The 13,346-nt window shown below is 28.4% G+C and overlaps 2 protein-coding genes across 2 annotated transcripts; both read left to right on the plus strand.

Annotated features, from left to right (window-relative positions):
- The first annotated feature begins 1,289 nt into the window (after window positions 1–1,289).
- Window positions 1,290–4,727, plus strand: LOC107477155 (uncharacterized). Its single transcript, XM_052259503.1, has 15 exons — window positions 1,290–1,304; window positions 1,665–1,763; window positions 1,920–2,031; window positions 2,144–2,293; window positions 2,410–2,514; window positions 2,785–2,868; window positions 2,959–3,074; window positions 3,356–3,457; window positions 3,540–3,653; window positions 3,739–3,795; window positions 3,885–3,951; window positions 4,045–4,098; window positions 4,198–4,272; window positions 4,418–4,453; window positions 4,598–4,727. Exons 2-15 carry the CDS (start codon window positions 1,753–1,755, stop codon window positions 4,697–4,699), a joined length of 1,185 nt encoding a protein of 394 aa, XP_052115463.1. The 5' UTR covers window positions 1,290–1,304; window positions 1,665–1,752; the 3' UTR covers window positions 4,700–4,727.
- A 1,666-nt stretch (window positions 4,728–6,393) lies between these two features.
- Window positions 6,394–9,978, plus strand: LOC107477102 (UDP-xylose transporter 1-like). Its single transcript, XM_016097066.3, has 8 exons — window positions 6,394–6,584; window positions 7,181–7,309; window positions 7,479–7,663; window positions 8,013–8,080; window positions 8,199–8,331; window positions 8,798–8,959; window positions 9,424–9,700; window positions 9,843–9,978. Exons 2-8 carry the CDS (start codon window positions 7,186–7,188, stop codon window positions 9,929–9,931), a joined length of 1,038 nt encoding a protein of 345 aa, XP_015952552.2. The 5' UTR covers window positions 6,394–6,584; window positions 7,181–7,185; the 3' UTR covers window positions 9,932–9,978.
- The last annotated feature ends 3,368 nt before the right edge of the window (window positions 9,979–13,346 follow it).

Consider the following 13,346-nt stretch of genomic DNA (forward strand, 5'->3'; position numbering starts at 1 on the left):
AGTGAATGTCGGCAAACAGTAAAAGCAAACAGTACTGTCGGCAAATAGTACCCAAATAGTCACCATTTTGGGTCTATAAATACCAAAGCCCTCACTCATTTAAGGGCATCAAAAACTTGAATACTCAAGAAATCTCTCTACTCTCATATCTTCTTACTTTATAAATTCTCCAAGTATTTGTAATCATCTTCAAGAATTGTATCAACTTTGCAAGCAATAATAGTACAAGACTATTTCTGTAAGCTTTATTCATCCTTATAATCTCTTTATTATTCTATTCTGTTTCTTTAAATACAATGTTATTACTGTATAAAAAGCTTAAATCTTTAAAGTTTCTTAGAAGAAATATGAAAATAAGAAGATTAGCCCTAGCAAGAAGATACATGGAAATAATAGCTGAATCGTCTGAACTAAGTGAAGAAATAGAAAAGTTAGATAAAAAGATAATCAAGATAAGAAGTATGTTAAAAAATAGTAAAGTAGTAAGATCCGTAAAAAGCTTAAAAGAAAACATTAAGAACAAAAGGATTTATCATGTTCGTAAATTGCATTATATTCATAGACAAAATATGATAACTTTACAACTAAGGGTTAGAATTTAGGATTCTTAAAATTAATATATATAATAAGAGTATTTAGTCATTTTCTATAATAAGAGTATTGTAGTAATATTTTATAAAAAAATAATATTAATTTAGACCAATTTAAAATTTGATTCACTCATTCACTATTTTTTTGGTCAAATTAATTTGTCTGAGCTAATTTTGACAAAAATAATACAATTTAATCGATTATATATGTTAAATTTTAATTATTAGTAAATATCTTTAAAAAAGACGTTGTAGACGTCTTTATTTAAGTGACTCCTTAAAAATAAAATATGGTATATTTAAGATAAAATTCGAATTATCTTTATTGACTTAAATGGACGGCTGAAATCCCTCAACCAACTTGATTTTGCCATACATGTTTCTAAGTTTCTAACACATTTTTTTAATTTATTTTTATCTCACTGAAAAATCCAAGGAGTAAAATTGCTAATTGCAAATCGAAGATGGAGGGTAGTTTCGTCATTGTATAAATAAGCTAGCTCAAATTCAGTTAGAGTTTCAGTTTCAGTTTCAGTCTCAGCCAGCAAACAGAGCTACGTTGACAATGGCGTATGAGTCCCTTCGCGCTCTCCATTCGATCCACCAAACCTAAACCCCTACCTCTCTCTCCATTCCTTCTTCTTCTTCTTCTGATCGATCTTTCATGCCTCCATTCACCACGATCTTTCTCCGCCGCTTCTTCTCTAACAACCTGTAAGTTAATCTATCTATCTATTCTCAGTTAATTATGTCACATCAAAGTTCAATGCGAATGAATATTCTTTCGTCGCTAAAATTATATTATAATGTTCTACAATGCAGATCAGGAATATAATGCAATGCAATTTTACGTGTTTCGATTTCAATTTTTAACTGCTTTGTTTAATTTGTGCTATGCGAGCTAAGCTATTTTACCTGTTCCATGCGTAGTTTATATTCGCATGATTTGAACTGAGAGATTCAGACGTATATATAGAGATAATAACTTTAATTTATACGTATCATATACTCTTTTTGTGACTTATACGTAGAGGTTACACTTTTGGTTGTTGAAGGATGATATATTTGCTTCAGAGATTGCTCAAGGATTTCAACCTTTCTCGGGCGATAAATCTCTTCATTTGATTGATTGTGTTGGAGACTCTTAGATTCTTCTGGAATAATGTATCGCAGGTATATGATGTATTTTTTTAAACGACTACTCATTTTATTTAATGAGTATATATATATGATCGTGTATGATTAAATGTTTATATTAAACTTTGTTAATATTAATTTGTTGCAGTTAACAGAAATGATTGAGTTTTAGTTAGCTAATTATTTTTGCAGCAATAAAAGGTCAAATAATGATGGTAGAGCCAGGTCTATTATCAAGGTAATTATGGCAGCTGCCTTTGGATTTTGTCTTGGAATGTCAATTCCATCCATGCGTTCGAATAAGGTATTATACTATATTATATTTGCCACCTAATTAATTTCTCAATGTTGCAAAAATTAGCCATAATTGAACATTCTTTTTTAATATTTCTTTTTTTTTCTTATTAAACTTGTAGGCTAGCATGTCTTCAAGCCGTCGACATTCCTTTGGTGTATCTATAGAAGAAATAGAAAGATATGCTGCTGATGTAGACAATGTTCAAGCTATTACTGACTATTCTGGAACCCAGCGTATTGAAGCACTTGGGTCAATGAGATTGCCAAACGTAATTAATTATTGTCATGCTTGTGCTTTAGACAGTTGGATATGAATTTGCTGAAAAGCTGGTTATCAACATAGTTGAAAATAATCAAGTATAATTCAAAACTGTTCATCTTGCAGTTATATATTCCAACAAATCCTATTGGAGCCCAATCTTTGCCCCCGGGAATTATTGCACCTCAATCTGATTTTCATTTACGCAGACTATGGGGTCAACCTAGTGAGGTATGACATGTAAAAGTTACTTAATGTGGAAGGACTTGAAAATGTGCATGGGTTTTAGTTATTAACTTTAATTTCATCAGAATTTGGACTAACAAAAGTTGAAATTGTGCATTTGCATGTGTTGCCATATCGACAATGTTTCTTTCATTCTTCAATATGCTTTCCACATGATATACAAAACAAATTTGTCAGTATGCACTCTTATGCATGCTTAGTTAGATGTCTTGTTCATGAACCTCACTATGAGTCTATGACCCTTTTATTTTGCAGGATCTGAAGAAAAGGCCAAGGTATTTAGTAACATTCACGGTCGGTTATGATCAGAAAGATAATATTGATGCTGCAGTAAAAAAGGTTACAAGATGAACTCACAATTTTTTTTAATTTATTGTCCCTTCCATGTTATCTTCAGATCAGAGTACTGACTTTCATATTGTTCTGTAGTTTTCTGATGATTTTGCAATTTTACTATTTCATTATGATGGACGGACTAGTGAGTGGGATCACTTTGAGTGGTCAAAGAATGTGATCCATGTTAGTGCAAGGAAACAAACAAAATGGTAACTTTCATTTTTCTCCTATCCCTCTTTTAATCCTCACTGGCTTATGGTTGGCAATTTACAGGGTTTTTTTATGCTTTGTTGCAGGCAACAAGCATTATGTTTTCATTTAACTGGAGGAATTCATCTAACTGTTTATCATCTAATAATATTTCTTCTTATGTCAGCAAAACAAAAAGAGGAAATAATGTTGTATTGATAATGATATTAGGAGTATTGAACTTAATAGTTAATATTCCCCCAGTTGTTACAATTTGGATCTTACGTAGTTAATTATGCAGGTGGTATGCTAAACGGTTTTTGCATCCTGATATTGTTGCATCATATGAATATATTTTTATTTGGGACGAAGATCTTGGACTGGAAAATTTCAACGCAGACGAGTAATTCTCTTGCCTATCTGTTTATTCAGCTCATATTTGTCATTAAATGCAGTGTCTTTTTAACTGAATTCTTGTTTACCAGATACATTGAATTGGTCATAAAACATGGTTTGGAGATATCTCAACCTGGTCTTGAGCCCTATGATGGATTGGTATGGGAGATGACAAAGAGAACTGAAGACACAGAAGTTCACAAGTATTTCTTTGCTGTTGCATTGCTTTTTATTATCATGCTTTCGCATGTATTATTAAGACAACTTTATGCATTTATTGGTGAAAAGGTCAACAGAAGAGAAGCCAGGCCGTTGTAGAGATGCACATTTGCCTCCTTGTGCTGGGTATGCTTTCCCTTCTTGATTCAAAGTGTTATTTTAACTTATAACTGATAGCTGTGCCATCTTCCTAGAGTTTCTCTTGTTCTTTTTAGATTTGTGGAAATTATGGCTCCGGTCTTTTCTCGGAAAGCATGGCGTTGCGTCTGGTATATGATTCAGGTATATTATTATTTTCAACATGATTTTTCTTGAATTCCTGATATGTTCAAACATTCTATTGGCTTTGATGGACTTGCCACAAATGTTTTGAAGAATGATTTAGTGCATGGATGGGGATTGGATTTCAATCTCAGAAGATGTGCAGAGGTCAGCAGGTCCTTCTCCATATTTGTTCTATCAGGACATGAAAGCTATCTTAAGTTCCTTGCAAACCTGAAAACTTTAATCTTTGTTTGGTTTTGGCAGCCTGCACATCAGAAAATTGGTGTAGTTGATTCACAATGGATTATTCATCAAGGAATTCCTTCCCTTGGGAACCAGGTTAGTCATGACCAACTTGCAAAATATTTGGAACTTTCCTTTCAAGATACTATACTTACCATAACAGTTCTTTATGTGTCATTTTCTATAAAATTTTGAAAATAATAACTCTTCCGTGGTATATGTATATCAATAAAATTTTCAGGGAGAAACTGACGAGGGAAGAGCTCCATATGATGCGGTATGTGTATTTCACATGTAAATGATGTCCCTCATATCATTCTTTGCGTTCAATAATATGCTTTCATTTACTTTAACGCAGTGTTCTTCCAAAATTTTCCCCCAACATAGAGTTTATATTATGCTTTGGCATTGTAAATTTCAGGTCAAAACAAGATGCAAAAATGAGTGGGCCGAATTCCAAGTTCGCCTCACAAATGCTGATTTAACATACCTTAAAGGACTAAAACGTAATATGAAGGGTTAAACAACATATATATGCAATGCCCTGTTCCTTCTCCCTGTCATTGAGTATTGATTTATATACTCGGCATATTTTGTTGAGTTCTGGTTCCTTCCTTTCTTCGGGTGCAAGTACAATGCGCATACAAGTGTAGATATATATGAAAGGAAAGAACATATTCAAGCTTATTTATTACCTCTAACTATAAATATATGCTGCCAGAATTCTGCAGCGATTTTGGAATCAAAGTTTTGCTGGAAAAATAGTTTGCAGGCTTTAATTTTGATAATCTTGATCTGCATGTGCCTTAACTGAAAAAGTAGTGAATAAGTAAGAAGAACTACATTTAGCTGAGGCTGTGATCATATGGATATGTAATTTTTGGAGGCTGTAATGCAAGCATCATGACTTATACATTTTCATTATCATTTTGTCGAGATTCATTACACTTACATAGCATTATAGACGCCAAAGATACCCTTTTTTCTTAGCATCATGAACCAATAATTATATAGCTTTGAATTTGATATTCCTCTCTAACAAATGGTTAATGGTATTCTATTGTAAAATAATTACATCTTTTACTTTACGTCCAAATTTGTGTAATTAACAAAGTTTTTTATTTTTATAATATTTAAATTTTGACATTTTTTATCCGATTATTTAGTTACTAAAACTAATCTCCATTTTAAAATCGAATAATAAATCCACAAAATTCACTACGTAAATTTGATCCTGAAATCACTTTAATAAATTGGAGAATCATATCAACATAATGTTGATGTAAAAAATTAACCTCACAAAATGTTTCAAAATTGGTTCAATTTGCATTTGAAAGAAGTACATAGAGTCCAAAAAGGAAGGGGGGAAGCCAAAATGGAACTCTCATTTGGAGAATTATGAATGAGCTTGAAGTTTCTTTTGAAATTGGGTATTTGGGTTGGAGAGCCTTGTTTAAAAAGGCAGATATATACAACTGGCCTAAAACTAAATGTTGGTTTCACACACCTTTCATCCTTATGAACCAAGACTTGATTACTATACGATTTTATGAAAGCTACTTATTGGGATTAAAAAAACAAAGGTGTTTGGTATATAAATGATGAATTGGTGAATATAGAAGTTGGTGCATATCTAAATGGACTTTAAAACACCCTCTTGATATGAACTTCCCAGCTGTTTATCTCTTGTATGTATGTTTTACTACTTATTGCTTTAATTTTAGCGTTAATTAAAATATCTATGTTGAGGAAAACGGGACATTACATATATCACCTTTTTAATTATTTCCTTATAAAAATATATATACATAAATTAATTTCTTCTGAAATTTTTTATGATATTACACTTAATACCATTATATATTTTATTAAATGTAATATTAGCCTATTCTATATAAAGATGACATTAGTAAACATTTTCTTTAAGTAAATTAGTACAAAAATAGCAAATTAAGAAATGCCAACTGTATAACTTAATCTCTAGAGAGATAAGTAATTGAGTAGTGTGATCTATCCAAAAGAAATATAATAATTAATAACTAACAAGGAAAAAGTAATCCGGACAATGATATTGATGTCCATATTTATCATAAAAGATAAGATTATATTATTGTTATATATGCGTTGTTTCTTTTGTTTCAAAATGACCGTCAACTTTGGTTAATTAAGTTGCAATTGAGTTACCAGACATACACCCCAATCCAGAAAACCAAACCAAAAAACATTGAAACTCAACGAACATTCTTTTTTTATTTATATAAAAGGCAGAGGAAGAAGCTGCCATTATTCCACAACAAGCCATAGACATTGGCATAAAAAAAATTCTGTATCTATCTCTTGCTGCTGAGAACAACTTTGTTGCAAATTATTAATTATATCAATTTATCCACATTCTTCAGATATATAAGGTAAGTGACATGATTGATATCTCATCATATATAACAAGTTTAATTGATTATTAGCTCTATATGATTATGGATCATGTTTATTTAATTTGTACTTTGTGATTATTTTCCGGGCTACATCCTTGCAAGTAGTACTTGAAGAATCATGTAGCTTTTAATTTATTTCCTTATGAATACAACTAAACGCAGTAGGTTTTGATTAAAATTTCTTGTTGATTACAAAAAATGATGAGTTATTTTAACAATCCCACCCCCTTTTTTTTTTCTTTCTTCTTTTAAATGCGTTGAAGTTTAAGTTGAGGATGTCCTGAGACTTGAAATTGTTTTTTTTTATTATTATCATAAAAATAACTAAATATACATATATCAACAATAATTTTTTTTCTTTTTCATCAAGGTGTATTATTTCAATTATGTCCCCTTTTTTCCCTTTTCTAGATTTTCCAAATGACAGACTTCAAAAGAAGTCTATCTTCTTTTCCTCAAAATTAGACAATTAACTAATATCTTTAATTTGCACCCTGAATTAGTTTAATTTTATCAAGATATATATGCTTCATAATTTATATATAAAATTATCCATTTGATCATTTTTGCAGCAAAGATGGGAGAGATATCATCAAGCTTTCAATTAGGTGTGATTGGTGCACTTTTTCTTTCAGTGGCTTCCTCAGTCTCCATTGTCATTTGCAACAAAGCTTTGATGAGCAGCCTTGGCTTTCCATTTGGTAACTAAATATATATAATTTTATTCTGCATATAATAATATTTAATTTATATGCACGGTCAGTATAAAGTTATTTTACACAAATATTTGATGTGTATTATAAAATATATGCAATGTTAATAATTTTATTTCTAATATGATTTTTTGGCTAATTATTTTTTTGGGAGCAGCTACAACTCTTACAAGTTGGCATATGATTGTTACATTTGGCACACTTTATGCTGCTAAAAGACTTAAATTCTTTGAGGCCAAACCCATTGACATGAAGACAGTCATACTTTTTGGCATTCTAAATGGTGTCTCTGTTGGATTCCTCAACTTGAGCCTTGGCTTCAATTCCATTGGATTCTACCAGGTTAATTAATTATCTTAATTAAGTAATTAACATATGTTTTGTTTTTATATGTACTTTTTTTTGTGTCATGGTGTTTTTTGGACTTGGGTCATGGTGTTTTATATATACTTCTTCATGTAGTAGAAGTTTAGGCCCAAGATATGATTTTTGTCTTGGCCCAAGATATGAAGGTAGTTAACTTTTACATTTAAATATAGGCCCAACAATTTTTTAGACCTAAACATTTTGCTGACCCAAAAAAGAAAATAATAAACAAAAAAGTTGTTAACAAGGTCCAAAAAATTGGCCCATTGTATTCAAGAAAGGAAACAAATGTGGAATAAAAATTAATTTTGCATCATAATAAAGTATGACAAAACTTGCAATTATACCATTCACAGTATTGCTGGAAACCGTTTTTCTCAAAAAGGAGTTCAGGTAACAAGTTTGTGTAAACTATTTGAAACATAATAGTGAAATTGAACACAGAGAACAATGTATACTATATATTATATATTATTGTGTAACTAAAAATTGTTTTGCTAATTATGTGCAGCCTAAAAATAAAATTCTCTCTCTCCCTTTTACTTTTGGGAGTTGGCATTGCTTCAATCACAGACCTTCAGCTCAATTTTCTTGGAACAATAATTTCAGTTCTAGCTATCATAACAACATGTGTTAGCCAAATTGTATCCTTTAGTTAATTAATAAATATTCACTAAGATATTATTATATTTAGTAAATTTAATTATTCGGTTAGTTCTTATAATTTTATCAAATTTATAATTATGTCTTTATATTTTTGTTTTTTAAATTGAGTCCGTACACTACTTTTAATTTTATAATTAAGTCATTTTCATATAAAAAATATTAAAATTAACAGAATATTTCTTCTAAAAAATATATGATCAAAAGATCTAATTAGGTTCTTAATTAAAGATACATTCAATTTGAAGAAAAATATTCAGTTAACTCTAATATTTTTTACATTAGAAATGATCTAATTACAAAATTAAAAGCAGTGTAGAGATTAAATTAAAAAAAATAAAGATCTAATTAAAAATTTGATAAAATTATTAAGACCAATAAAATAATTAAACCTATTTATTAAATTAACCTTATTGTTTTTATTTCTTAACTTAGTTTTGAATTCAGCTTACCAGCACCATACAGAAGAAGCTTAATGTGTCTTCCACTCAGCTTCTCTACCAATCTGCTCCATTTCAAGCAGCAATTCTATTTCTAACAGGCCCTCTTGTGGATCAAATGCTTGTCAACAAAAATGTCTTTGCCTTCAATTACACTCCTATGGTCTTGGTAACTAATAATATCAAATACCAATCCTTAATCCCTCTGTCTTATGCAAAATTCAATTTTAATGTATTATTGCAATAATACATTTTCTAATGTCAATTGAAATTTTATTATATACTATTAACACCAAACTAATATTCACACCTATTACTTAAATAATTCTCGATATAATTCTGAAAATTAGATTAAACCGGTCGATTCAACCTAAAATCAACCACGAATCAGTTCAATTCAAACAACAACATTAATTACAAAAATTCAATAAAAAACAATGATTAAGTTAAATCGGTTCGGATTTTATTAAGAAACCAGTTGAAAAAAAATATTTTTTTAATTATTTTTTTAATTATTTTTTTACGTAAAAATATATTATTTTATTATATCTGATTGAATTTCGATTAAACTTATACTGAATAAAATTTATTTGACCTAAGCTAATTATTTTCTTATTATGTTTTTTTTTTCAGGTATTCATAGTATTATCTTGTATAATAGCTGTATCAGTAAACTTCAGCACATTTTTAGTGATTGGAAAAACATCACCAGTAACCTATCAAGTTCTAGGGCATCTCAAGACTTGCCTTGTTCTAGGAGTTGGCTACTTAATATTAAAGGACCCTTTCACTTTTAGAAACATCATTGGCATTCTTGTTGCCATTTTTGGTATGGCCTTGTACTCTTATTTCTGCATTCAAGACAATACAAACAAACAATCAATCAATGGATCCTCCATTGCCATCTCAGGTCACACTCTCTTTTCTTTCTTCAGTTTTCTTTTGCTTTTTAATTATGATCTTAGTGTTTTTTATTGTGTTTGGCAAGTGTTTTAAAAGATGAAAAAAATAAAAAAATTAATATTTTCATAATTATCCATTATTTTTTACAGGTAAAAGACAAAGACGGTCAGCACTTTTATTAAACGAAAAAGAGAATAATGAGCCTCTGAAATCAATAAACAAAGATTCTGTTGTATAAAAATTAAGAAGTAACATGCTTTTTTAGGCGGTGTTTGGATCGAAGATTGAGACTAAGATTGAAAGATTGAGATTGAGAGATAGAGATTAAAAGATAAAGATTAAACTATGTTTTAGTATTATATTTAGTTTAAGATAAATATGGAGACTAAGAAGTAAATTTGAAATTTGAAAAGTTAAATAAAAGTATTTTAAAAAAAATATTATTAAAATTTTAATCTCTATCTCAAAAAATTCTAATCTTATGTATTTCAATTTTTTAGAAGTACTGAAGAAATTGAAAATAATATTAAATCTCAATCCTCAATCTTCGATAGCAGAAAATAAACCTTACTTTATAACTTTAGTGTAGCTCACTAAATTACTCTTATTAATAATGTATATGTTATATATAACACACACAAAGTAGTATTAAACTATTAAAGAAATTGTTATCTTATTTTAATGGAAAGTTTAAAGTTTAGAGTTACTCCAATTATTGTGCTTCATTGCTATACTATTCATTATTCTCAATACCTTAGCCATAGATAGATATACAATGTTGCATTTTCAACCAAAAAAAAAAAGAAAAGGAGAGGATGGATTTGCACATGCTATTGTTTTATTTAGTTTATATTTCCATGCATTGTTTATGGAGAAATACTTCATATGATTGAGTATTTATCAATTTAGACATGAAAGGTTCCTCTCACAGCAGAATAAGTTATAATTTTTATCCATAAAAATCCAAAATACTTATAAATGAGCAAAACTATTTCTATATTAATAAAAGATGATCCCTATATTATAAAAGTATCCAAATGAATTTAAATATTAATTTTATTTATAGATAAATTTATTAATATTTTTAATTTGTATATATAAAAATAATAATTTACTGTTAATAGTATGAAAAAATAAACTAAATTGTAGAGTGTTAAATCTCAACTAAACCTAAATTGTCACAATTATTAAGACCATTCAAAATCAAGTTTCCATTGTACACCAATTTTCCCATTATTCTCTGCTTTTTAATACTTAAAGAAAACAGCATTGAAAAGCTATTCAGTTTGAGATTATAAAACAAACCTATTCAACCAAAATTGAGATTCAAACAGCCCCTTATCTTCTGGGAACTTTGTAGTATAATTTAATATTATTCTCTTAAGGAATAAAATAAATATTGTATTATGCTCCACTAAACTTCAAATTAAAGTACTATTACTACCTTGATCAAATGGCTTGATGATATAATTAAGGTAATGTTTATTTTGAAGTATTGAGATAAAGATTGAGAAATTGAGATTTAATATTATATTTGTTGGTCTATAGATTAGTATTAAAATTTTAGTTTCTTTCTTCAAAATTTTAATATTTTAATAACTCTAAAAAGTGAGAATACAGAGAACTGATATTTTTTGAAACAGAAGCTAAAACTTTAATTTTACATCTAAAATATCTCTATTTTAATTAATTAATTATAATTTTATTTTTTGTATAAATTAAATTTAAACTTTACTTTTATTTCAATCTCTATCTTTCACTTTATATCAAACACAATACCAAAACTTATTTCGGTCTCTGAATTCAATCTCTCCTCGAAACGCTACCTAATATACCACGCTACTAGTTGATACTATCCTTCTTCGTATGATTTAATTTGGTATGGTCAACTTGCCAATTAGAATATGCCAGCTATCATGTCATGAGAATTTATTTTATCCATTATTATGACATTCTTATTCTTTAATTTTTCTCTTAGTTGTGCTCTATTATTATGCAACAATATCATTTGGCAGACATGTCGAATAATGTCCTTTAGCTAAATAAATTAGCTTGATCGTTAATCTATTAAGAATCTCTGCCTTTATAAATAAAAAAATAATGCATATCAAAAATCAAAATAGCAAGATATAATTACAAAAATCTCATTTTTTTCAATAAAATTATAATATGCTTTTGCTGATTTCTTCTATTTTAAATTTTAATAGATTTAATTTAAATGCACTAAGAATATAAATTCTTAATAATTTTTTATACCATTATCTAATCTTATATATGATATCAAAATGAAGGTTCATATTTTATTATAGAAATCAAAATAACAAGAAATATCAAAAAAAAAATCCCCATGTATTTGTAATTAGGGGTGTTTGCGGTGCGGTTTGGTTCGGTTTTAAGCGAAAAAGTTATCCGATCTTAATACTTAATTTATGTGCGGTGCGATTTGGATTGGATGGAATTTTTTTGAAAAGCCGATCCGATCCGATTCGATTACAAGCGGTTTGGATCGGTTTGAATTTGCGGTTTTTTAAATAAAAAAAATTAAATGCATATAACAAGTCTCAACATCAAATTTTAAACAATCAACAATGACATAACAAGTTTTAACAATATCTTAAAAAGCCAACAATAACATAACAATAGAAATAAAATTATAGGTTAGTTACAATAAAGAAATAAATAATATTTTGAACATAAAATATTTATTAAATAATAATAATACATGAATAATAGAAAAATGTATAACAAATTGATTATGTTATAAATATAATTATAAATATAATAATAAAATAATAATAGTATAGCACATTGTGCGGTTTGGATTGGATTGGATCGGTTATGAAAAGTAGATTCGAAATTCGATCCAATACAGCGGTTTGCAAAAAATAGAATCCAATCAAATCCGAATTAGTACAGTTTTAATTGGTTTTCGATTTAAATTGGATTGGATGAACGGTTTAATTTAAATCGGTTTGAATTTGAATACCCTATTTGTGATCACACAATGATGTGACTCCTAATGCAAATAAAGTCATTATCTACGTATTCCACTCACTAAATACAAAATTAATCATAATCAGAGTATTAATCACTCTATTATGACTTCTTGACCCACTTATCTAATAGTCAACATCATTCCACACCTTTTTCTTCTTTTCTTTCTTTGATAGATATAATAATATACTAAATTGTAAAGGACCAAAAAAATAAAAAAGAAAGAAAAGCAGAAGAATACGCGTTGATATGAATTAATTAAAAAATAGTACTACAAATAAAGGTAGAAAGTTGAAGGTTGTGTGATCCATGTCTTGCTTCCGAAGTATTTTATTTGGTACATAAAGTCAACATTTTATGCATTATTACTACAAACTTAATTAAGTCCTTAAAATAATTTTTCATGTAGTTATGTATTTGTATTGCTTAGGAAGCAATGGTGGTTGTGAGTATATACATATACAACATCCAAATGAGTTACACTCCCAAAGCACAAACCAGATAACTTAACTAAATTCTAAATTAATAACTTCATTTTTTTCCCCTAACAATTTTCTTAACAATATTGTTATGATCATTTAAAATAAAATATTCAACAATTTTACGTATACATAAAAAAAGTAACTACTAAATCAATCATCTATATAAAATATATATTA

Source organism: Arachis duranensis, chromosome 3, assembly GCF_000817695.3.
Source record: "Arachis duranensis cultivar V14167 chromosome 3, aradu.V14167.gnm2.J7QH, whole genome shotgun sequence".
NCBI lineage: Eukaryota > Viridiplantae > Streptophyta > Magnoliopsida > Fabales > Fabaceae > Arachis > Arachis duranensis.